This window comes from Bombus vosnesenskii, unplaced genomic scaffold, assembly GCF_011952255.1.
Source record: "Bombus vosnesenskii isolate JDL3184/JDL3185 unplaced genomic scaffold, Bvos_JDL3184-5_v1.1 scf7180000014056, whole genome shotgun sequence".
In the NCBI taxonomy this organism is placed as follows: domain Eukaryota; kingdom Metazoa; phylum Arthropoda; class Insecta; order Hymenoptera; family Apidae; genus Bombus; species Bombus vosnesenskii.
Window position 1 is genome coordinate 118,461 of NW_022883345.1, and position 22,056 is coordinate 140,516.

General features: G+C 31.8%; 6 protein-coding genes across 8 annotated transcripts; 3 read left to right on the forward strand and 3 right to left on the reverse strand.

Moving 5' to 3' along the window:
• Nucleotides 1-539: 539 nt before the first annotated feature.
• On the forward strand, nucleotides 540-3,208 carry LOC117239485 (ER degradation-enhancing alpha-mannosidase-like protein 2). Its single transcript, XM_033505081.1, is given in 2 exon segments — nucleotides 540-2,733; nucleotides 2,735-3,208. Coding segments are annotated over 2 exon segments (2,025 nt in total). The 5' UTR covers nucleotides 540-747; the 3' UTR covers nucleotides 2,774-3,208.
• A 1,161-nt stretch (nucleotides 3,209-4,369) lies between these two features.
• On the forward strand, nucleotides 4,370-5,270 carry LOC117239486. The gene is made up of 2 exons (XM_033505082.1): nucleotides 4,370-4,474; nucleotides 5,022-5,270. Exons 1-2 carry the CDS (start codon nucleotides 4,385-4,387, stop codon nucleotides 5,181-5,183), a joined length of 252 nt encoding a protein of 83 aa, XP_033360973.1. The 5' UTR covers nucleotides 4,370-4,384; the 3' UTR covers nucleotides 5,184-5,270.
• A 4,428-nt stretch (nucleotides 5,271-9,698) lies between these two features.
• Nucleotides 9,699-13,313, reverse strand: LOC117239487 (vesicular inhibitory amino acid transporter). The gene is made up of 4 exons (XM_033505084.1): nucleotides 12,934-13,313; nucleotides 11,786-12,089; nucleotides 11,515-11,647; nucleotides 9,699-11,440 (listed from the first exon to the last, which is right to left on the reverse strand). Exons 2-4 carry the CDS (start codon nucleotides 12,070-12,072, stop codon nucleotides 10,256-10,258), a joined length of 1,605 nt encoding a protein of 534 aa, XP_033360975.1. The 5' UTR covers nucleotides 12,073-12,089; nucleotides 12,934-13,313; the 3' UTR covers nucleotides 9,699-10,255.
• Nucleotides 13,314-14,238: 925 nt separating this feature from the next.
• On the reverse strand, nucleotides 14,239-18,666 carry LOC117239490 (ubiquitin carboxyl-terminal hydrolase 20). The gene is made up of 4 exons (XM_033505092.1): nucleotides 17,943-18,666; nucleotides 16,057-17,814; nucleotides 15,707-15,978; nucleotides 14,239-15,629 (listed from the first exon to the last, which is right to left on the reverse strand). The coding sequence occupies exons 1-4, from the start codon at nucleotides 18,359-18,361 to the stop codon at nucleotides 15,328-15,330; spliced, it is 2,751 nt and encodes a 916-aa protein (XP_033360983.1). The 5' UTR covers nucleotides 18,362-18,666; the 3' UTR covers nucleotides 14,239-15,327.
• Nucleotides 18,667-18,852: 186 nt separating this feature from the next.
• On the forward strand, nucleotides 18,853-20,775 carry LOC117239492 (eukaryotic translation initiation factor 2 subunit 1). Of its 3 annotated transcripts, none has more exons than XM_033505096.1 (6): nucleotides 18,853-19,008; nucleotides 19,243-19,488; nucleotides 19,577-19,808; nucleotides 19,890-20,122; nucleotides 20,197-20,312; nucleotides 20,392-20,775. In XM_033505096.1, exons 2-6 carry the CDS (start codon nucleotides 19,251-19,253, stop codon nucleotides 20,575-20,577), a joined length of 1,005 nt encoding a protein of 334 aa, XP_033360987.1. In that variant the 5' UTR covers nucleotides 18,853-19,008; nucleotides 19,243-19,250; the 3' UTR covers nucleotides 20,578-20,775. The 3 variants fall into 3 exon arrangements, with proteins under 3 accessions (XP_033360987.1, XP_033360986.1, XP_033360985.1); XM_033505095.1 differs by having other exon boundaries at nucleotides 18,857-19,055; XM_033505094.1 differs by having other exon boundaries at nucleotides 18,858-19,042.
• Nucleotides 20,776-20,935: 160 nt separating this feature from the next.
• On the reverse strand, nucleotides 20,936-21,761 carry LOC117239493 (40S ribosomal protein S20). Its single transcript, XM_033505097.1, has 3 exons — nucleotides 21,623-21,761; nucleotides 21,335-21,440; nucleotides 20,936-21,245 (listed from the first exon to the last, which is right to left on the reverse strand). Exons 1-3 carry the CDS (start codon nucleotides 21,623-21,625, stop codon nucleotides 20,989-20,991), a joined length of 366 nt encoding a protein of 121 aa, XP_033360988.1. The 5' UTR covers nucleotides 21,626-21,761; the 3' UTR covers nucleotides 20,936-20,988.
• Nucleotides 21,762-22,056: the final 295 nt, after the last annotated feature.

Genomic DNA, 22,056 nt, shown 5'->3' on the forward strand with positions numbered 1-22,056 from the left:
AATGTAGCTACCAATCTTATAATAATATACATAAAACAGTAACTTCTTTTGATTATCAAACTTACTGATTATGTTGTTTAAATTAATTTTGTAGATATTTTTTAAAAACTAATTCATCTGAATTTGTAATTCATATTATATCCTTAAAATTTGGATAGCAAAATTAAATATCTCTATCTTCATTTTGTTATTAAACTTAAATATCCCTATTTTATTATCACTCATTCATAATAGCCTTTTTAAACTACAATAAAAATTGAATTGTGAAAGATTTGAATATTTTACTAAATACTTAATTTAATCAATTTTACAATATACTTAGATGTATGAAAATAAAAGCTAATATGCATAAGTGTATATTAATAAAGTATGATACAGTAATGAAAACTACATAGAATGTAAAATAATTCTTTAATCTGTTTATTTATATGTATTTGGATGTTTTTATTACTAGATAAATATACATACTTAACATTTATGTATATAAATATTATGTATCCTCCCCCCTCCCCTTAATGAGTTTAGGCAACATACTTCATGCAATAAAACAAGCTAGAAATTACTTAAGAATAAGTCATGTATCATATATCATATCAGACAAAAGCCGGTTTCTAACAATTTTTAACATCTTCGTTAAGTAATGCCACGTTTAAAAAGATCATTTTATTTTAATGCATTTACATATACTGTGAGTAATAAAATTTCAATTAATAAAGAGATATAAACATTCACGGACTGATTATCAAGATGCATCTTTTTGATACATGGTTATGTTTTGGTTTTTTATCTTTGGTAAATGGGCTACGTGAATACGATAAAAAAGATTTGATTACTCTAAGGGAAGAAGTACGATCTATGTTTGATCATGCTTATTCGAGCTATTTAACATACGCTTATCCCTATGACGAACTACGATCATTGAGTTGTGATGGATTTGATACATGGGGCAGTTTTTCATTGACACTTATCGATGCTTTGGATACCCTCGCTGTAATGGGTAATTTTTCTGAATTTCGACGTGTAGCAGAAATTATAAGTGCTAGAGCAGATTTTGAGGCTAATATCAATGTATCTGTATTTGAAACTAATATAAGAGTAGTGGGGGGATTACTTAGTGCTCATCTTCTATCACGTAAAGCAGGCATTAATTTAGAGCCAGGGTGGCCTTGTAATGGTCCATTATTACGCCTTGCAGAAGATATGGCAAAACGTTTAATTGCAGCCTTTGACACTCCAACAGGAATGCCATACGGCACTGTTAATTTGAAATATGGAGTACCTGAAGGTGAAACAAGTATCACATGTACTGCTGGGATTGGAACATTTCTATTAGAATTTGGAACTTTGTCTAGATTAACTGGAGATCCATTGTATGAAGAAGTAGCTATGAATGCTATTAAAGCATTGCACTATTATAAATCAAATATTGGATTAGTGGGTAATCATATAGACGTACTAACAGGTCATTGGACAGCTCAGGATTCTGGAATTGGTGCAGGTGTTGACTCTTATTTTGAATATTTAGCAAAAGGCACTTTATTATTCCAAGATCCACTACTAGCGACAATTTTTCATGAGCACAAAGCTGCTATTGAGAAATATATTCGACGAGAGGATTGGCATTTATGGGTTTCTATGACAAAAGGTCAAGTAACTTTGCCAGTGTTTCAGTCTTTGGATGCCTATTGGCCCGGAGTACTGAGTTTATTTGGTGAAATTGGAGATGCAATGAAATCATTGCACAATTATCATCGAGTTTGGAAACAATTTGGATTCACACCAGAATTTTATAACATACCACAAGCAGAAGCAGGTACTAACAGGGAAGGTTACCCGTTAAGACCAGAACTCATAGAATCAGTTATGTACTTATATAGAGCTACAGGAGATCCTTACCTTATACAGGTAGGAATAGATATATTAAGAAGTTTGCAGCATAGTGCTAAAACTACGTGTGGCTATGCAACTATCAATGATGTTAGGGACCACCGAAAGGCTGATAGAATGGAGTCTTTTTTCTTGGCAGAAACAACTAAATATCTTTATCTCCTTTTTGATCCTGATAATTTTATTCATAATTCTGGTCAGAAAGGAGAAATTATAGAAACACAATGGGGTCAATGTATTGTAGATGCAGGAGGATATATTTTTAATACAGAAGCACATCCCATAGATCCTGGAGCATTGTACTGTTGTCATAGAAGTCAGAATTTATTTTCAGACCAAAAAGCGACGTTATGGAAATTCATTCCTGTAAATGATATGAAAGAAAAGGAAAATATAGAGCATGCCTTGTATCCAAAAGATATAAAAGATACAAACGATGATAAACCAATTGAAATTGTAAAATTATCTGAAATGAGGCACACTTCTGTAAATAATGTAGAGAATAATAATAACAAAAATTTAATCAATCCTTTGCCACTTATAAATGGCAAAGTAGATGAAGTGATAGCAATAGAAGAAGAAAGTAAAATAAACACAAACAATCCTGAAGCTTTGTCCGGAAGTCTTTGTCAGGAAGAACCAGAATCTTTGAAAGTACAAGTTGCTGCGCCTCCTTCAGGAATTTATAAAGCTGATGACAGTGAAAATATTGATACTTATGAAACCTATACTACTTCTGATGGGCATTATCCTACTTCTGCTACGAAAAATAACACAGAATCGTTTATCAAACAAAACAGTATAAAATCGAGATTTGAACCACAAATATTGCTTGAGAACATTCGAAAAAAGAATTTATATCCAACAAATAATTCTGCAAAAATAAATTATCAGCTTTTATCTTGCCAATCTCAATCATTCCTACAACGTATATCAATTATAGGAGAATTTTTTTAATTTTATATATCAATTGTATATACAAGTGTATATGTGTATATTTTCTGTTAATCTTTTGCCTTAAATATGAATATATTTTAATTACTTTTTAACGACGAAGTTGTGACATATCATTTGCAAATACATGTCTAAGCGAAATATTAGTTGTCGTAAATTGAACTAACAATTAACAATATCAAATTTTTAGTTATTATAGATCGTAAGAAGCAGTTTGAAAAAAGAAAGAATTTTCGATTCTTATATTTTCGTATTTTTAGCAATCAATGGCATAAGTTAATTAAATTTGGAATAAAAATTTTATTGTATATCGTAACAGTGACCTTGAACTTTCATGCATTCTGATGAGTAAAGCTAACCTACACAATGAGTAATCTACACAAAATAAATCTTTACATAACTACTCAGTAGGTAGCAATATTATATATGCTCGTTAGTATACTATATTTATAAGACATAATAGCTTGGTATATGTTTAAATAAAAGAGAGAAGCAAAGTAAACAAATTGTAATAATTGAAACATATTTTACAAAGTAACACAATTGTAATAATTATTTATCTGTGATCAAAGAGGAAATTTCCTCTCTGCTATAATTTATAGTATATAAACAACTTAACAACTATACAAATATAAAATTTATGTTTTATATGTGCAGGCTCTGTATAAATATAAATTTTATGTTAAATCATAAATTAAATTAAAAGTAAATATATATTTCACGGATAAATGTTTTGAATTTAAAGATTGTAAATTCAAAGCATCGTAATTATTAAAATTTGCTATGTTAAATGGCAAAATATCATCCGGTATATCAATCGCTAAATGGGGAATCCCAATAACGTACAAAGCTGGTGTACTTCTCATTTAGCAGTTGCTACTACAATTAAAATTCCCCGATATAAAAGCAGAGAGGAAGTGCTGTGCCACGCAGGCAATACTGGAAGGTGATCCATGCTAGTATATACAAAATCCTATGAAGTTAGAGATCTGCTCTGTTTAGTTGCACACTAGTATAGACAAGAACCTATTTAGTTCCACGATACAAGAACCTATTTAATTGTACGGTTCTACGAGAAAGTTCATATCTACTTTTCTATCCGAAATAGATAAGTATGAGAATAACAAAATCGCGCAAAAATTAAATTAATTGTAAGTTGCCTAAGAAAGAGAAATTAATTCTTTACTGTATTTCTTTATAGAAAAAAAGAGAGTATTCCCTTTCAAACGATAATGGATGAGTGGAATGATGCAATAGAAAAGTAAATAGAAAAGTAGGTATGAACTTTTTTGTAGAACCGTACAATTAAACAGGTTCTTGTAGTATAGAACTATGATCAACCAAACAGAGCAGATCACTAAAGTTATAGGTTCTTGTATATGCTAGTGTGAACCACCTTCAGCATTTGGCCGCATGATGGAGCACCTGTACTGTGAAATAATAAAAACTATAAGCATGAGAACGTCATTTCCTCTCTGATAAAAATTTGTAAAAGTCCCTGTGAGGATTCAGGGGAAACCCATATCCCCTCTTTCCCAATTGCATGTGCATATATAAAGCATCGAACCTACTTGAAGACACAAGAGCGTCTTTAAGACATTTCACTCATATCTATAAACTACGCAATTCTAAGGTAAGTGAAGTGTATTTTTTTATCTTAAACCATTTTTATAATTATTTTATATATTTCTTCTTATTCTTTTCTTCCTCTTCTTGTATGTTGCTAGAATTTTTCTTACGAATATAAAATAAATTATTTAGATTAGTAAAGTCAATATAAATTCGTATGTTTTGTCTGTAAGAATACTTATATTTTTAGTCAACTGCCAATTACTTTTTTTATTATATAGATTTAGTTGATTATGTAACGATGATTGTGATGATTTGTTGACTTTAATATTTTTGGGTAAACTAGAAAAAAGTCACAAATTTTACTTTACTTTATTTAATTCCTCCTCTGCTGAAACCCTAATATTCGGTGAAATCCGTTCCGTATATTGTGTAATCAAATGATTGTAAAATTGATTTGTCATTGAGCATCTTGTCTTGGAATATAATTCAACAGTGAAAGGAATAATATCACATAACATCAATTTATAGTAACATAATAAAATCTATCCATGTATTCTGTATGTGCGCCTAACAAATTATATTTTTGTATTTTTCTTCTTTTTCAATAGATGGACAAAGCATCGCAGGATAATAGAGCAAAACAATGTAATCCAACTCATACACCTACTGGTCCAGGACATCAAGCAGGATATCATGGATCAGGGACAAAGGCAGATTTGGATAACCATTCCAATCAGAAGAATCCTAATAATCCATTGTACAAAAATTGAATTAATTGCATTGTATAAGTAAAATGCAATTATAATAGAAAAATAATGTATTTCAGTGATGCAACAAATACACATTAATACAATAACTTTTGGTTACATTTATTGTGATTCCTTTCAAAACAAACATCTGCACGAAAACTGCGAGCTATTCTGTTCAAAAAATTATATAAAACGTATTGTACGTAAGAGTATATGTGTAATACCTAGCAACTGTAAATAGATGTAATTATTCTTTTTGTAATTCACGTTTCGCCACTTAGATAAAATAGATAAAAATAAAATAGATAAAATAGATAAAATTAGATCAAAATTAGATAAAAATTACTTTCTGTATATTGTCGATAGATTGTTTTCCAATTCACGGACGAAAATTGAAATTTATGAATTGTTAAATTTAATACGAAAATTTCAGTGATTCCTGTTCTTATATTCTTAGATTTCTATTTAAAAAAAATTTTAGATAAAAAGATTAATTTTTGTGAAATAAGAAGAATTAACCGCAAATTTTATTGTCTGCATTGTAACGTGTAAGAAGTATCTATTTTAATGTTTCGAGGTTTTTATTCTTATTTGTTAAAAAGTAACTTTCTCTGTAGCAGAAAGTATCTGAAAACCATACAGATCTGATTCGGTTACGCTCCAAATACTATTTATCACTACATAAAGGATTCATTCTACCTGAAAATATCATTGTATGTTCATCTATCGCCATGAAATCGTTGGTAGGTTGCATATCATTAATATTGGTAATATGTATTATGATTTTTATTATAAGTGAAAATGTCTGTGTATTATTTTAGAAAATTGTCAGCTTACTTTGTTTTCTCACTTTAATAATATTTGTGAATGTAAACGGTAATAGAGGAAAAACAACTATGCAGAGTGATGCTATGGAAATTGGTAAGATTAAAAATATAATCTTTTATACCATGTACTTTTCAAACAATAATTTATAAATTGATTGAAATAGGACTTATTTTTGCATATTACATTATACGTTGTAGATATAGAATTCCACTGTTCGAATTATGTTTCTATAAAATAGTTTATTCGAATCTTTCTAAGTGCCAGTTGTTTGCTCGACCAATCGCGGGGAGACGCAGTCGCGAGGAGAGACGTCAACGGGAGTCCGACTCTCGCGTTATGCTTAGACTGCCATGTTAGGCGTTAGCTTTAGAGTTAGTAGTTGACTTTTCCAACGATGTAGAAGAAGTGAAGTTGAGTGACGATGCTGTGTCGGAGGAAAGCTAGCGATGGGTGTGCCTAGCGCACGGGACCATCGGGTTTGTTCATGCCATTTTAGGTCAGGCCAGATTCGCAGGCTGAAGAGGCACTACTCGCTAGACCTAAACGCTAGATTCATTTAGTTATCCAAATTAAGCATATGTACTTACTTATAATACTTATAAATTATACTTATCTATAATAAGTATTAACTTATTGTAAATAAACAGCCATGTCACTGCGTCACGCCAGAAAAATTACTGAAAATTCTCAACGCGAGAATTGATTGTAATTTCCACAAATAAATAAATAAAAAAAAAAAAAAAAGAAAAGACATTTGTTGGGTCTGAAGGACCTTAGCAGGCAAGTGACTCGGGCTTATGACGAGTGCTTAAGGCTATTGAGGGTACGCCGTACGGAAGAGCGGGCATCTGGTGTCCGTCTGGCCCGCGGTGTGTGAGCTGGGCCAAGCAGAGAGTCGCCCGGCGTAACACCAGTGTTCATATTAATTCACTTTTTGGGACTAGATTTCTTTTCTTCCAGGGGATGTACCACGTGTAAAAATAAAAGTATTTCGAGGTTCAAATGAAGAACAAAATGGAGAGCAGTTTTCTACATGGGGATTTTGGATTAAACAACCAGCTACAATGAAATGAAGGCACGTTAAATATCACTTCGTAATTATTGAGCGCATAAAAGCTTATGGTTTATTTTTCGTATGAAATACGGATGCATACATATGTATATACTTTATTGTAGAATAAAACAAAAGAATTTTTTTTTAGTAGAATATGTAGGTACATAAATTATGAATCGAGCCAAAACATGTGAATACTTTTTAAATCTTGGTTATTATTTCTTGATAAAATATTGTGATCGTTATAAATTTACAAATTTATACACGAACGTAATCTCTGGGAATAAAAAATGTATTATATATTTTTATGCATGCACTGTTAGTTTCCATAGTGTTGATTAAAGTTTTGCAAAGAATGTTACGGGAATTTCAATGTCACACAAAAGGAGCTTGACATTTTTGAATGTCATGGTACTTAAAAAGAATTCTGTATAAAAAATGGAAATAAAAATAAATACTGCACATGAATATTATATATTGTTATTGATGAATACTGTTTATTAATAAAATTATATTGTCAAAAAGAAGCGCTTTTATTTCAACTTAGAAACGAACATTTCGTACATTACAATCCAACATCTTTATATCATTTTGAATCGAGTTCCATAAATCGAGCCAGATTCAAATAATATTAATGCATATGTAAGATTGATAAACAATACTGTATCATAAGTACATGTATATCTATTGTCTGTTTAAGGACTGTATCAATTAAAGGTCCGTTGGAAAAAAATTCATCGATTACATTGAAACATGTGTAATTTTGTTTATTATTCTTTATAACGTATGTATTATTCTTTGAAAATATTGTACTCACAAAGGTGAATAATAATTATTCAAACCTCTTTTTAACTATAGTCTTTGAAATAGAAACTTCCTTTTGTAATCATTGTAATCTTCATGCACGACATTCTGTCTAATTTTATTTAATGTCTATTTTTTTTGGTCGACAATTATAATCAAAGCTTTGTTATACTTCTTAAAATAAAAGATCGATACTATGTATACATATACATTATATATATATATATACGATACCAATATCTCTTTTTTTAAATAACAAGGCAATATCATATGTAATTTATCAATCTTGCGTTGACTTTTTTTACCATTTGTCTACGTTGATGATGTAAAGAAGGGAACGATTCTTGAAGAAAGGAAAATACTAGTTGAAATAATTTGCAGATGATTTCACTTATACATTAAATTTGATCATAGCCTTAATAATTAACGCTTAACTTCTATAACTCACAATATAACGTTTAATATCATTGACAAAGGTTTCGTTCGATCAATAGATCGTATTACATTAATTATTATTATCATCTTGGAAGACATCATTGGAAGACTCGTTTCATGAATATTATCGTATCTCATTTAAATAACGTATTGTGACTGCGAGATGCTCCTACCCCTTTTCCCCTTAGATTTGATATCTAGATTAAAAAAATAACAAGTTACAGAATACTGAGTAGAACTGTTAATCTTCCTAAATAACAACATTAATATTATTTTTACGATAGCTGATCATGTCATAATGATATTAATATTATTCTGATATCTTTTATTCCTTTTAAGGTGGTGATTATATGGAAGTGCGATTAGCGGTAGGCGGCTTTACCTTTCATTTCATTCAACCTGTTTCCTTTGGTCGTAAAAAATCTACTCAATAATAAAAGCCCAATCTTTATCTGTATCTTATAGTCTCTTAATTATAACCGCGCAATATTTCCAACAATTGCCATACACATTCATTACGAACAAGTGTAGTTATAACATTAACCAAGAATGAAGTCGAGAAACATAAAATATTTTCACGTAGTAAAAACTAAGATTGCACTAAGATGCATATAACAATTATCGCTGTATGTGGCTTCTAGATGAATATAAGTGAATTAGATAATCCCTAAATTAACCTTTTCCTCAGGGATCAACTGGTACACTTATTAAGAAGCTAATTATAATACTAGCGAAACGTTCGGACAAAATTGCTGGCGGACATTCGGAGAGGCAGCTCAAACAGTAATAATTGTATAGATCTCGGAAGCTAAGTACCTAATATTTGAGTGAATTTAACGATACAATTGAATTGAAGAACATCTCGCAGCACCGAACTACTGCATTAGCTACATTCGTATTGCTTAAATTAAGTGTGATCTATGCGGCCTGCAAAGGCCTCGGAAGACATTGGATTATTATAACTAATTGTACTCATCCGTACATAACTGGTTACATATTTGCATTCGCTTGCACGACGAGGAGACGTTAGAATAGACTAATTTGTTGTTAACGTGTTGGCAGCTAAGATCCTGAAGTAATCGTAATGAGAAACGTTGTTATTCTCGGTTTTACACGTTCCGCCGACTAAATATCTCTAATTGTAAATTTAACAACGAACAACGCCTCCTCGGCGCGGCGCGTAGTCAACGTGTAGATAGAAATTACAAGATCCGCAATGTAATTATAAAATCCCGAAATCTGCGTAACAGTAGTTAACTTGTACGTACAATATTCACCGTGTGTTTCGCTTGTAAACGTATTGTGGAAGACATCGATCACTTACAACCAGCAATATATTGTTACGTTTACTGCACTCTAAATAGTCTAAATGTTGCCTAGAAAGCCCCTGAATGTCGACGATTTTTGTCAAGGAGAAGGAAGACATAAACCCAAACGAAGATGATAGGACACATGTCGAAGCCAAAATGTATACGCGAATAAATTCATTTTTTCTTCTCTACTAGATTTTTTCGCCTTAAATAGATCATCTGCTAGATATGTGTGAGTTCTGGTTGAATATAAATATACAATCTCAAAATGTCTCGAACCTTTTCGATTAAACAAATCTGTATGTTATATCTATTCAAACAATCGAAGAGATATACATTTTTCTTTTTCATAGAATCTCCCTAGTCGATGACACACAACTAGAATCTTTTTCTTTATTATTTCGTACGATTAACGTTAAAAAACGTTCGAAACCAGCAAAAATATAGACGCCGTTATGTTCTCAAGGGAATACGTAAGCGGATTGCACTGCAGTCGTTAAAAGCGATACGAATATTATCGTACAGTGCATATTCGATACATGTGTCATAAAATTTGATTCCCTTGAGCAGTATATCTACACGTACTTCTTCGTCTTACATGTTTTTATTTCCGTTGGAGAAACAAACGGAGATCGAGGGAGCTTAATCACACGTGTGATTGTTCAAAACGGCAGACCGATTTCAAAGGCATTAATCAAGGCAGAGCCTGAATCGTATACTCCGATTACACCGAAGAGTACACCGAGAAAGATCACGAAACAATCGTACGCGACTGCACTCCATTCCATGGAGTTTCTCTTTAGCTTTAAATGAAAATAACACGGCCATATAAATGATAACATTGTTCCGGTAAAGGAGCCTATGAACCCCATAAGAATACTGAAGTGGGGAATGAAGATCGCCATAAGAATGGTGAAAACGATCACACCAACTCGCCACGCCAGACCCCAGACTTTCAACTCGCGATCTACAGTCCATATGGTTGGGAAGATCGTTTTGGGTCTGCCTCTAAAGAACGCTCTCTCGAGAAGTTCGCAGGCAGCGTAATACGGCAAAGGATAGGAGAGTGCGGCTTTTATGACCAGGCAAAAATTTACCAGACCCTTAAAACTGGGCGAGTGTAAATTATTCGTGATCACCTGCTGTGTGTCATTCTGGAAAGTTAAAAAACAGATCCAACCAAAGAGCGATTTGAACGCGGCGGCCGCGATGTGGCTCCAGTTTAGCATCCAATCGAACTTGGATCGATCGATCAGATTGCCCTCCAACGTAGGTAAAAATATCTGCGAGGTATAGCTGAATACGATCACACCAAGAGAGATTGGAAAATTCTTTAGATCGGGCATCCATTTTACTTTGGACCAACCCCAATCACCGATTTCTAAAAGACAGTAGCCGACGATGATAGCGTTTATGAACAAGTGAGACATCGTGCACCAAAAACTAAGGACTGAGACATGCTGTAGGGATTTGAGAAAACCGAGAGGTAGTAAAAATATCCCGATCAACATCATCCAACTCCTAGTATCGATTGCACCTTCGGGGAACGTGCCTATCATCAGATCACCACAGACGACCACGTATAAAATACAAGTCATAAGTAATTCGATGATCTGAGCGATATTCACCGCTCTAGCACCCCACGTTGGTCCGAAACATTCTTTCGCAATGGCTACATATGAATCCCGTACGCGTACGCGTTGGCCAGTCGTGGTATCCAATTCATATAAACATTCAACGAGTATCTTGCCAGTATAGCAACAGATATGAGCTATACCGATCATCGCAGCAATAGCCCAATAGCCACCTCGTAATACGGCGAATGGCAACGATACGATGAACATACCCTGCAAATCGAATAAATAAATCTAATCTTGCGGTATCGTATAAATACCAGAATCTGTCGTTGAATAAACAATACCTGTATTGCATTTGTAACGTTCCATGCTGCTTGCCATTCATTAATTTTTACTCCTGAGCCACCAAATTCGCCACCACCTTCGTCGTATTCGCTAAATTCACCGCTACTGACACTTCCTGTTCTAATTTTGTCCCTATGAAATTAAATCGCATGTATGAGCTCTTTCTACATAAGAATCTTTCTTCGATCGAATACCGAAGAACGAATTTACAATAGCTTTATAATAGTCCTTTTTATCTATTACTATACATACGCGAAAACGTTCATTTACCCGTTTCGTTGATAGCTGAAAGAGTCCTCAGCGATGCCTACATTATTCTGCTCCCGATATGCTTGATCTCCATTCATAGTTATCATTTCCGTGTTATCATGACCTTCGTCCAACGATTTGAACTGTGCATGTCCACTTTGTCCTGGAGTTTGTCGTTGACCTGGACCTGGACCGCGAATAAGTTCCATACACGGACTATTCTCTGGCCATTTAGCTTTCAATGTTTCCCAAGCAACGTTTATCGTTGCCCCAAAGGATGGTATGTAGAATCCGCGAAAATTGGCCATTATTTAATTCGTTGCTTCTGAAAGTAGGCATTATTAGTAATTGTGCATTCCCTCATTTGAAAATCTTAGTAAGCAATATACTCGATTGTTGCTAGTTATTTGCATTATATTTACAAAATTTAAATTGTATATTAACAAATATTATGATATCATTTGTAATATAACATATATAATATGACTGTCAACTGTTGCGGATGAGTAATGTTGTTCGGTGTAACTCGGCAATTAGCATTATCAGTTTTTAAGTATACTAAATATTATATATCAGATATACTTAGAGAATCCTTTCAATTTATACGAATTATACATATGTTCTACGAAAATTGGTAAAATTTCAATATAGAGAAATATCAATGTAATATAAATATATAAATGTTCATATCTTGCAATAAATAATAAAATGAAGGATAGAAATGAGCAATGAAATTCTATAATATTCAATTACTTTAGTATTCAAAAAATTTAATAAGACATTTGCATTAGTTATGGGCATTTTTTAATGATTCTTTTTAGAGTAACTCAACCAACTCTGCCAGTTTATAAAAAATAATTAGAGTAACAGATGCAACACACGATATACAGGTCATTTTAATCGCTTGAATGAGAAGAATGGTTGAGTATATAGAGCGACACAATTCCATTCGATTAACGAGGAAATACTTTGTACACGTGTAATTGAACCCCGTGTTTAAATGACAATCCCTCATTGTGTTCCGTAAGCTCTTAATCGATTTAATCGTTTTTCCATGTACGCTTCCAAACTTTTCATATACGTATCTGATGTCTCTCCTATGAATGTTTGCCCCTGATTTCTTGTACTCTTAAATATCGACCGGAGTCTCGATTTCTTGCTTCACTTACCGAATGACGAATAAAATTCGTCCCGCAAATATTCAGGGAAACTTAGCGGCGTTTGAACAGTGCGACGACAGACGCAACTTCCTCCAGCGCGAGTCTCGTCCCGTTCTCTTTTTTTTATTTTTCCAATTTCCTTGCCAGGCGTAACGAAAGGCTTGAATTAAAAAAGGGTCCAGCAGCAGCAAGTCCGAAGAACGGAAATACTTGAAAATAAAGGGTCGAAACCGTCTAACTACGTGGGCTACGACACCGCATGGTCGTCTACGGTCTACCGCGATCGTCGAGTCCCTAATCGCGAGCCCTTAATCGCGACATAGACTACGGGGATGGCGTATCAGGGGTTGGAAGATCCGAAGAATATGGCCAGCATCCCTCGAACGCGCAAGCCTCGATCGATGTGGTCCATGAGACATCTCTCGACATGTCAGTACTGTATTTAAAAGTCACGTCTCCCCACTTGAAACGAATTAAAAGAGAATGATTGCAAAGACTGACTCACTATGCGTATCTTATCTAGTATTGCAATATCTGAGTCGATTAGGTGTTTCTTGAGGCACCTAATGTCGCTTTATTGCTATTAGGAGCTCCTCATATTAGAAAAGATGTATTTCCTGTTGATATCTTAAAAGGTCACTTGACAAGACGAGACTGGTATTGAAATTTGTAAGAGGAGGTCGCGATTTAAACGAGCGCTTTTTTAATTAGGCTTGAATTTTAAAGATTGAGCTGTTTTTATTTTTTAAATATTTATTAAATGTGTAAACAATTAATGATCCTTAATCTGTTTTTATTTTATTAGCCTTTCCTTGTATTTTTCTGCGTACCTGCCGATTTCTTCTTTGACCGTTAGTATCATTTTTTTAATAATGAATATTTTTTGTGAAAGCTATGCATTGTCAAAAACAACATCCAATACAATATCATATTTCATATTTCACATTATACATTTTTTAAATACTTGTAAGTACTAATGAACAATGAGAGCAACGGACATATGGATCTTCCGAATTTTCCCAAAGAGAGTTATGTTACATATATTAATAATAATGACAATTTTAATCATGATGTCCTACTTTAAAGTGAAATATTAATATATATTATAAATATTAAAGATGACAGCATAGCGTAATTATTTACATAGCGTTAATTATTTACTAAAAAACATTTTGTAATGTAGATAACATTTGAAAATAACAATAATTTTATTATTTTGTATATAAATGTATATAATAAGATGTTATTTTATTATTTACTATGATACAATATTAAAGGTATTATAAGAGGGAAAAACCAATAATTTTTAATAAATAAAGAAATCAACTTGTTTATTATTCATCTTAGATATGTTACTTTTCGTAATGATAATTGATAATTGATATTAACTTTACAATCATTTGTGTCCCTGCGTTTTGTAATTCAAATTATAACATTAACATCCAAACAAGCAATTCACGCATATAATATGAATACTTTACTATAATATATTGTATACAAAATAACCGCTAATTATTGAATTTAATAACTCTGGTAACAATATAAGGCCGTGAGATCACAACAAAAAATGCTTCTAACTTCTACTCTAAAGATATACATATCAATGAATTTATAACTTAAACTGCAGTAGAAGAGTGTGTTTGTATGTGTGTGTGTGTGTGTGACTACAGCAGAAATTTGACATTTTCTACTAATTTTCTACAGTACGAAGCTTCTGTTACTATCATTCTGTTGTGGTTTTATATATTACTCTTGGTATATTTTACCAGGGTTAACTAAAAATTTTTGCTAAATTAAATCGATTTATTTTTCAGTCTTCCACTTATATGTATATAGTGTATACATTTTTTAAATGAATGCATATAAACCAGAAAATATGTAATTTTGGGTATTTTGTATATGCAGGAATGACACACAGATATTATAGTAAATGTACAAAGAGGAAAAATGTTAAATTTAACATCAAAGTTGGAGGACTAATAATATGTCACCAGCTTAGTCTAAGAATACAGCTAAATATTTGTCTTTAAATAATACAGTCGTAGATACCAAATTTTGTACTAACTAATTGCCCACCAAATACACTTAATACCCACAAATTTACATTAAATTGCACATAGTGACAAACAAAAGACACACAAGCAAACGCCATGAGATATACAGACATTTCTTAAAATTTTTATATAATGTTTCACAATGTTCAAATATTGTATAAGAAGTACTGTGTAGCAAGTAGTTTTATCGAAGGTACTTTTGTTTTACAGATCCAACAATAATCTATAACATAACTATGTTATACGACATGACAGTTAGAAATTAATTCTTTTATATGAGGATATCAATTATAACTTTAATGTCCATGTGGAAGTATTAATTTATATTTTATATGTTGAAGTAATTAATTTACTCATTAACATCCCTTTGTGTCTTTTGTGAGTCACTATCCGAAGTTAAACTTTCAATAGCACTATCTGGTTGTGAAATTGTTTCAGAACTCCTAGTCATACAGAGTTTATTAGATTTAACTTCTGTACGACTGGATTTAAAATTCTGATCTAGATTTGAATTTGAAGTGGAATGTAATGATATATTAGACTGAGCAGAAACTGGTCTTTGACATGAATGCAACATTAATTCTGGTCCTCCACCATATGTAGTTAAGAAGAATTGCCAGAGTTCTTCTGGTATTTGTCCATAATCTGAACCTATATATAAGTTTTATATTAAGATACACATATAAACTTATTACAAAGACTTTAACATACTATAATTTGAAACTTACCAACTTTGAGGATATTCTGACCATTCTTATTTATTATAATAGAATTGTTATCAATTGGTCCTGGTGGTTGAGTCTCTTTACCCCGTACAAAACTTTGCCATTGACGTAACCAAGCCATAGCCAATCCATATATGGCAGTAGGATTGTCAGTGTTATGGTTTAGCTGTTGAAATACCTCCATCTCATACTGTCTCCTTTTTTGTAATGATTCATATTTCTCTTCACAACTTGGACATTCATATAAATGTGTACACGCTGGACCCCCTCCAAATCTGAAACATTATTTTAGTCAATAATTTAAGTTCTAAATTAAAGGAATAATTTTGAAACATAATTTATGTAATACTTACGTATTATATAAATATTCCCAAACTGCTTGTGGAATAGGCATGCTAAGTTTATCTACAAATTGTGCTCTAACAGGATTAACACCACCATGTGGACAAAGAAAATCAGAATTATCTATAGGTCCTGGTTCCGAAAATGTATTAAAACGATTTATCCATTGCCGCGATACAAAAAAGTTCAGATCAGACAATTCTCTGGAAGAAATTTCCATCAATTCCATTGTTTTGTCGCGTAACTGCAACATTTCTGGTGACCACTTTTTATAAAATAACACATAAGCCTCACAATGCTTTACAGTTTCTGGCGAGACTTCTGTGACACATTGATCATCAAATTCAAACCATTTATTCACAATAGGATTTAATGCATAACAAGTATAATGACCACCACCAGCTGTACCATGATGACAAATAACTGATATTAAATCATACATGGTTACTTTGGATACACACTCTTTATGCAAATATGGTCGCATATCTAATCCTTCTAATGGAAATGAAACATAATTTGCTATTTTTGAACTAAACATTAATTCATGACGAAACCTTTTTAAATGGACACATAGTATCTCAGGTAGTTCTAAAACTTTTGAAAATTTAATTCCATTTCGCAGTTTGTTACACTTTTCACAACTGTACATATTATCTCCTTTAAGTTCATCTGCACTAAAAAATGCAGAAAGACAGTCATGAAGACTAACAACTGGCCCCCAAAACCAAGAACGCATCCATTGTAAGAACCATGACAGCCAACCAGACTGATTAGTTACATACACAACATCTGAACATGGTCCTGCCTTTTGCGGAGTTAAAGGTCCTTGATGTAACATATCAATATGATCTCTACTTGGAATGGGTAATGACAAATCTTGAAAAGTTTCTACTCTTGTTGAAATTCTATCACAAGTTAAACATTGTACGCTACTTAAAAGTTTTCCATCAAATATATCACTAATGATACTTCGTGTTTTCATTTGTTTCTTAGTCCTGTATTTCACAGGTGAATTTTGTGTTGATCTTTGTTGTTGAGAAAATGGTTGACTTTCTACAGTTGACTTTTTGATATTTCTATTCGTGAATTTGCTTCTTAGTTTTTCTGATTGAGATACTCTAGAATATCTTCTTTTTGTACCACGTTCACCTTCATCACTAAGAGAACTTTGTTCACTTACTCCAGAATCACAAGTTTCATATTCGGCATCTGATTGGCTAGAACCATTGCCATCAATTTCAGTTTCATCTTCATCTGAAGACTGTTCTCCTAGTCCCTTTAATCTCAACACATTGTCGCGATCATCTTCAATATGTTCTTTTAATTCTTCATGTAACTGATCCATAAAACATCTCAAAAATTCTTGAGTATCATGTTGATGATATCCTCTAAACATTGGATGGACTGTTCGAATACCAGATAATATTCCATGTGGTACAACATATCCTCTGGTTTTCTTATTCCACATATCTCTAATAAGGTTTAAATAGCTTAAGCTTAAACCAGGTTTTCTATCTTTGGACATATAGCTAACCATATGACCACAATCCAAAAAGAACTGTGTCAAAGGAGGTACATTTGATAAAGCTTGAAGTGCTGCATTCATGTAACATGTATTACCAATGTTTTGAAGACCAACAAGACCTCTTGGTTTTCCAGAAAAGTCTTTGCTTTCATCCGAGTCTGTACTATCTGGTGAATCACCAGATTTTTCATTAAATAATCCATCTTTCTCATAATTCACTCTATTTATAAGCTCACCATAAAACCTATTGTTTATAAAAAAGAAAATATATTTATTTGGTAAATACGTATGCCTCAAAAGTTTTCAGTATTTATTTTTTTAAGAATATAGTATAAATGAGAATTATATAAGAAGAATAAATAAAATACTTACTTATCCAATATAAGTCGATTAAGATCATCTGTTTTACAATCTATATTAATAGGTGCATCACCAGCAAACTTGTTACTTTGTGGTTTTATATCTACTTGAGTAGGTGACACTGGTGGTGATGGTACATGCCTAGTTATAACTTCTCTTTTACAAGAGTAACACCATATACGATTTGTGGAAAGATTCATATGAGCACAATGATTAGGAAATTTTTGGTTGTGTACAATGCTATGATCCAAATGTGTTTCTGGACACCCGACCCAACGACAATCAGGGAATAAGCATAACCATAAGTTAGGTCCATCCGTATCACATTCACTACATTTTTTAAACTTTTCCTTTTGCGACACAACAATCTCAATAAACGCGAGATCACCGCGATTGGCGATATGAGGACAATTCCTCGAAATCAGAGGCATTTGGATTTTGATATTCGTCCTGTCGATTATTATTGATCGTAGGACGTGAAATCGCGTGTACACTTTAGTTTTTCACATTCGTCTAAAATTTGGTTTACACGCGACTCGAATAATATTATAATCATTTTCTAACCTGACTGGGTCATGTCGTTCTTGGTGATCGAACATTATCCACGAAAACGATTGTCATTGGAGATAGTTGTGTTGAGAAAATTAGGTATTATAATCAGATAGCCAATGTAACAGAAAGAATACAGGTTGGTGTGCATGTTACAATCGATAATCGAATTGAAACCATTTAGAATAAACACATTGTCATGTTTTCGTGATTCATATTAAATTTATGTTGAATAATTAACATTCGCATAATAATTATTATAATTTTTTATTTCTAATATGTATTTATGCCCCCAAAATTTATAATTTATATGTATAGTAATATTAATCACAATACTTATCTAAATCCATTGCGATAGATGTCGCGTTGTTAGACAAAATGTTGTCAGTGAACAAACCTCAGGTTGGCTACCGCTGTGTATTTCTCTTAATAACTTGACTGTAAATCGAGAGCAAAGTGCACATGGATTATTAATACACATCAATAAGTTTTTAACATTTTAAGCATATTTCGATAGTATAGATAAACGGTTGGTTATTTTTTGTGCAAATATATTCATACTGGTAACTATAAAAAGTATATTATCACACATTTCGTAAAATTCTTGAAATTAACCTATATGCTAACCTTCTGTTTTTTATTTACTAAAATATTTGATAGACTTAAATGTTCTTTGACGCAAAGAGAGATATTTATCACTGAAAAAAAATGAATTTCGTTTTTATTTTGATTAAAACAAATCGTAATATTTTTCCTTTTATAGTAGGAAAAATGGTGTTGTCGTGTCGATTTTATAAAGAAAAGTATCCTGAAGTGGAAGATGTAGTCATGGTGAATGTACGTAGCATAGCTGAAATGGGAGCATATGTACATTTATTAGAATATAATAATATTGAGGGTATGATCCTCCTTTCTGAATTGTCTAGAAGACGTATTAGATCTATTAATAAACTTATTAGAGTAGGAAAAACTGAACCAGTTGTTGTTATTAGGGTTGACAAAGAGAAAGGTAAAGTATATAAAAGCTTTACGCATGAAATAATCCTAAAATTATTTTAATCATTTCACCTAATAGTTCATTAAATGATTCAATATAGGTTATATTGATCTTAGTAAACGTCGTGTATCAGCTGAAGATGTAGAAAAATGCACAGAGAGATATGCAAAAGCAAAGGCTGTAAACTCAATATTAAGACATGTTGCAGAATTATTACATTATGATAGTGACGATCAGCTAGAGGAATTATATCAAAAAACTGCATGGCATTTTGAAGAAAAATATAAGAAACAAAAGGCTTCTGCATATGATTTTTTTAAGCAATCAGTTTTGTGAGTACAAGGAATAAAACGTGTGAAATGAAATATTGTTAGTTTTGTATAGTAATGATTGATAAAACATTGTCACTTTAGGGATCCATCTATTTTAGCAGAGTGTGGACTTGATGAACATACAAAAGAAGTATTATTAAATAATATTAAACGAAAATTAACTTCTCAAGCAGTAAAAATTAGAGCAGACGTAGAAGTAGCTTGTTATGGTTATGAAGGAATTGATGCAGTGAAAGCTGCTTTAAAAGCTGGTTTAGCTCTTTCCATTGATGAACTTCCAATTAAAATTAACTTAATTGCACCACCACTGTATGGTATGTCTCTACTTTTATGTTTTTGCATAATCTTCATCTCTGGATAAAAACTTAAAAATTTTATTTTATTTTAGTTATAACAACATCTACACCAGAAAAACAAGATGGTTTAAAGGCATTAAATGATGCCATTGACGCTATACAAAATAAAATAACATCATTGGGAGGTGTATTTAATGTTCAAATGGCTGTATGTTTTGTCATTATTATTAGAAACTTATACATATTCGAACCTTTTATGTATATGACAATAATTTTTTAATTTATAGCCAAAAGTTGTTACTGCAACTGATGAAGCAGAATTAGCAAGACAAATGGAACGAGCTGAACTTGAAAATGCTGAGGTTGCTGGTGATGATGATGAAGAAGAAGTGGAAGGAATGGATGGATTTAGTGGCGGTGAAGGTGCAGAGGAAGATAAAAAACCCGAAAACGATTCTCAAGAAGAAGAATAAACATAGAATAAATTAACAAATTATCACGTTTCATTAACTAACAGTTGTTTCTAAATTACAATTGTACTTTTATAAGTACTGCCTTGTTGGACATTATGCAGAATATTTCAAATATGTACACAAAAATCAATGTATTATAATTTATAAATAATTTTTTATGAACTTCATGAAATAAACAGATCAATAATGTCTAAATTACTAATAGAAAAATTATCTTTTTTCATATTGGCAATATATTTCCAATTTTTTACTTAATAAATTTAAATTCTAATCCTTTAATCTTTTACATGTTTACGATATATGTCAATTGCAAAATACTTATGTATTTGATCTTATTAGAATACAAATTTTACACAGATATTTGTATTTTCATACTTTTATTAAAACTTTATACAGTTTCATTTAAATTGCTTATTCATTTGCAATCGTGACTTCCACTTCAACACCAGGTTCAATGGAAATGCTTGTAATTTGCTTTACAATTTCTGATGGTGAATACAAGTCAATAACTCTCTTGTGAATGCGCATCTGGAAACGATCCCACGTTTTTGATCCTTCACCACACGGTGTTTTACGTGTGGTTATCCTTAAGATTTTCGTGGGCATACGAACTGGACCCTTCACCTTAAGTTTTTGTTTATTTGCTCCATTTATCAATTCCGAGCACACTAAAACAACATGTACAATTAAGAAAATGTATGCAATAATAATATAAAATAATATTGTCTAAAGATAACACATACAAAAAACAATTTACCTTTTTCGAGAGAGCGTACATTTCGTGAAGTTAGCGTAATCCTAATTCTGTGAATAGGAGTTACTTCTTGTCCTGGTTTTTCAGGGTTGTCAACTTTTGTACTTGCCTAAAATATTATTGAATAAACCACAATTAATATTATTAAATGAAAACATACAGCTGTAAACCGCGTGTTTGGGCATACAATTAACCTAACAAATAGAACTTATATAAAAAGACTTATAATTCGTTAAACCAATTTAATTGAAAATCTTATTTTCAGTGAAAATTAACAACATAATCACACACCATTGTTTAATTGCTTTCCTGGTCGAGATGATCAATTTCTTTTTAAACAAACTGATCAGCGCTGAACCAATGCAGGCACACGTTGCATGTGCTAAACTGAAAGAGATAGGAAACACCATGATTTCCGGTTAGGTTTGATTCAAATATTCTAATAATTTCTAGTGAAAATGCATTAGTAAATACATTTTTTTAATGAAATTCACTTTATACATAAATAATATTACATACTAATAAATTTTATATTAATTTATATTTACAAAATCAAAGACAATTTCCATAATTAATTCCAAAAATTAATCTTATTCGTTATCAGATTATAATCATTTATACAATTAAATTATTAATAAATTATATGTTTAAAAAATTTAATCTGTATTTTTATTTTTATGATATGTATTATCTGGTTAATTACAAACTTTTAGCTGTACATATTA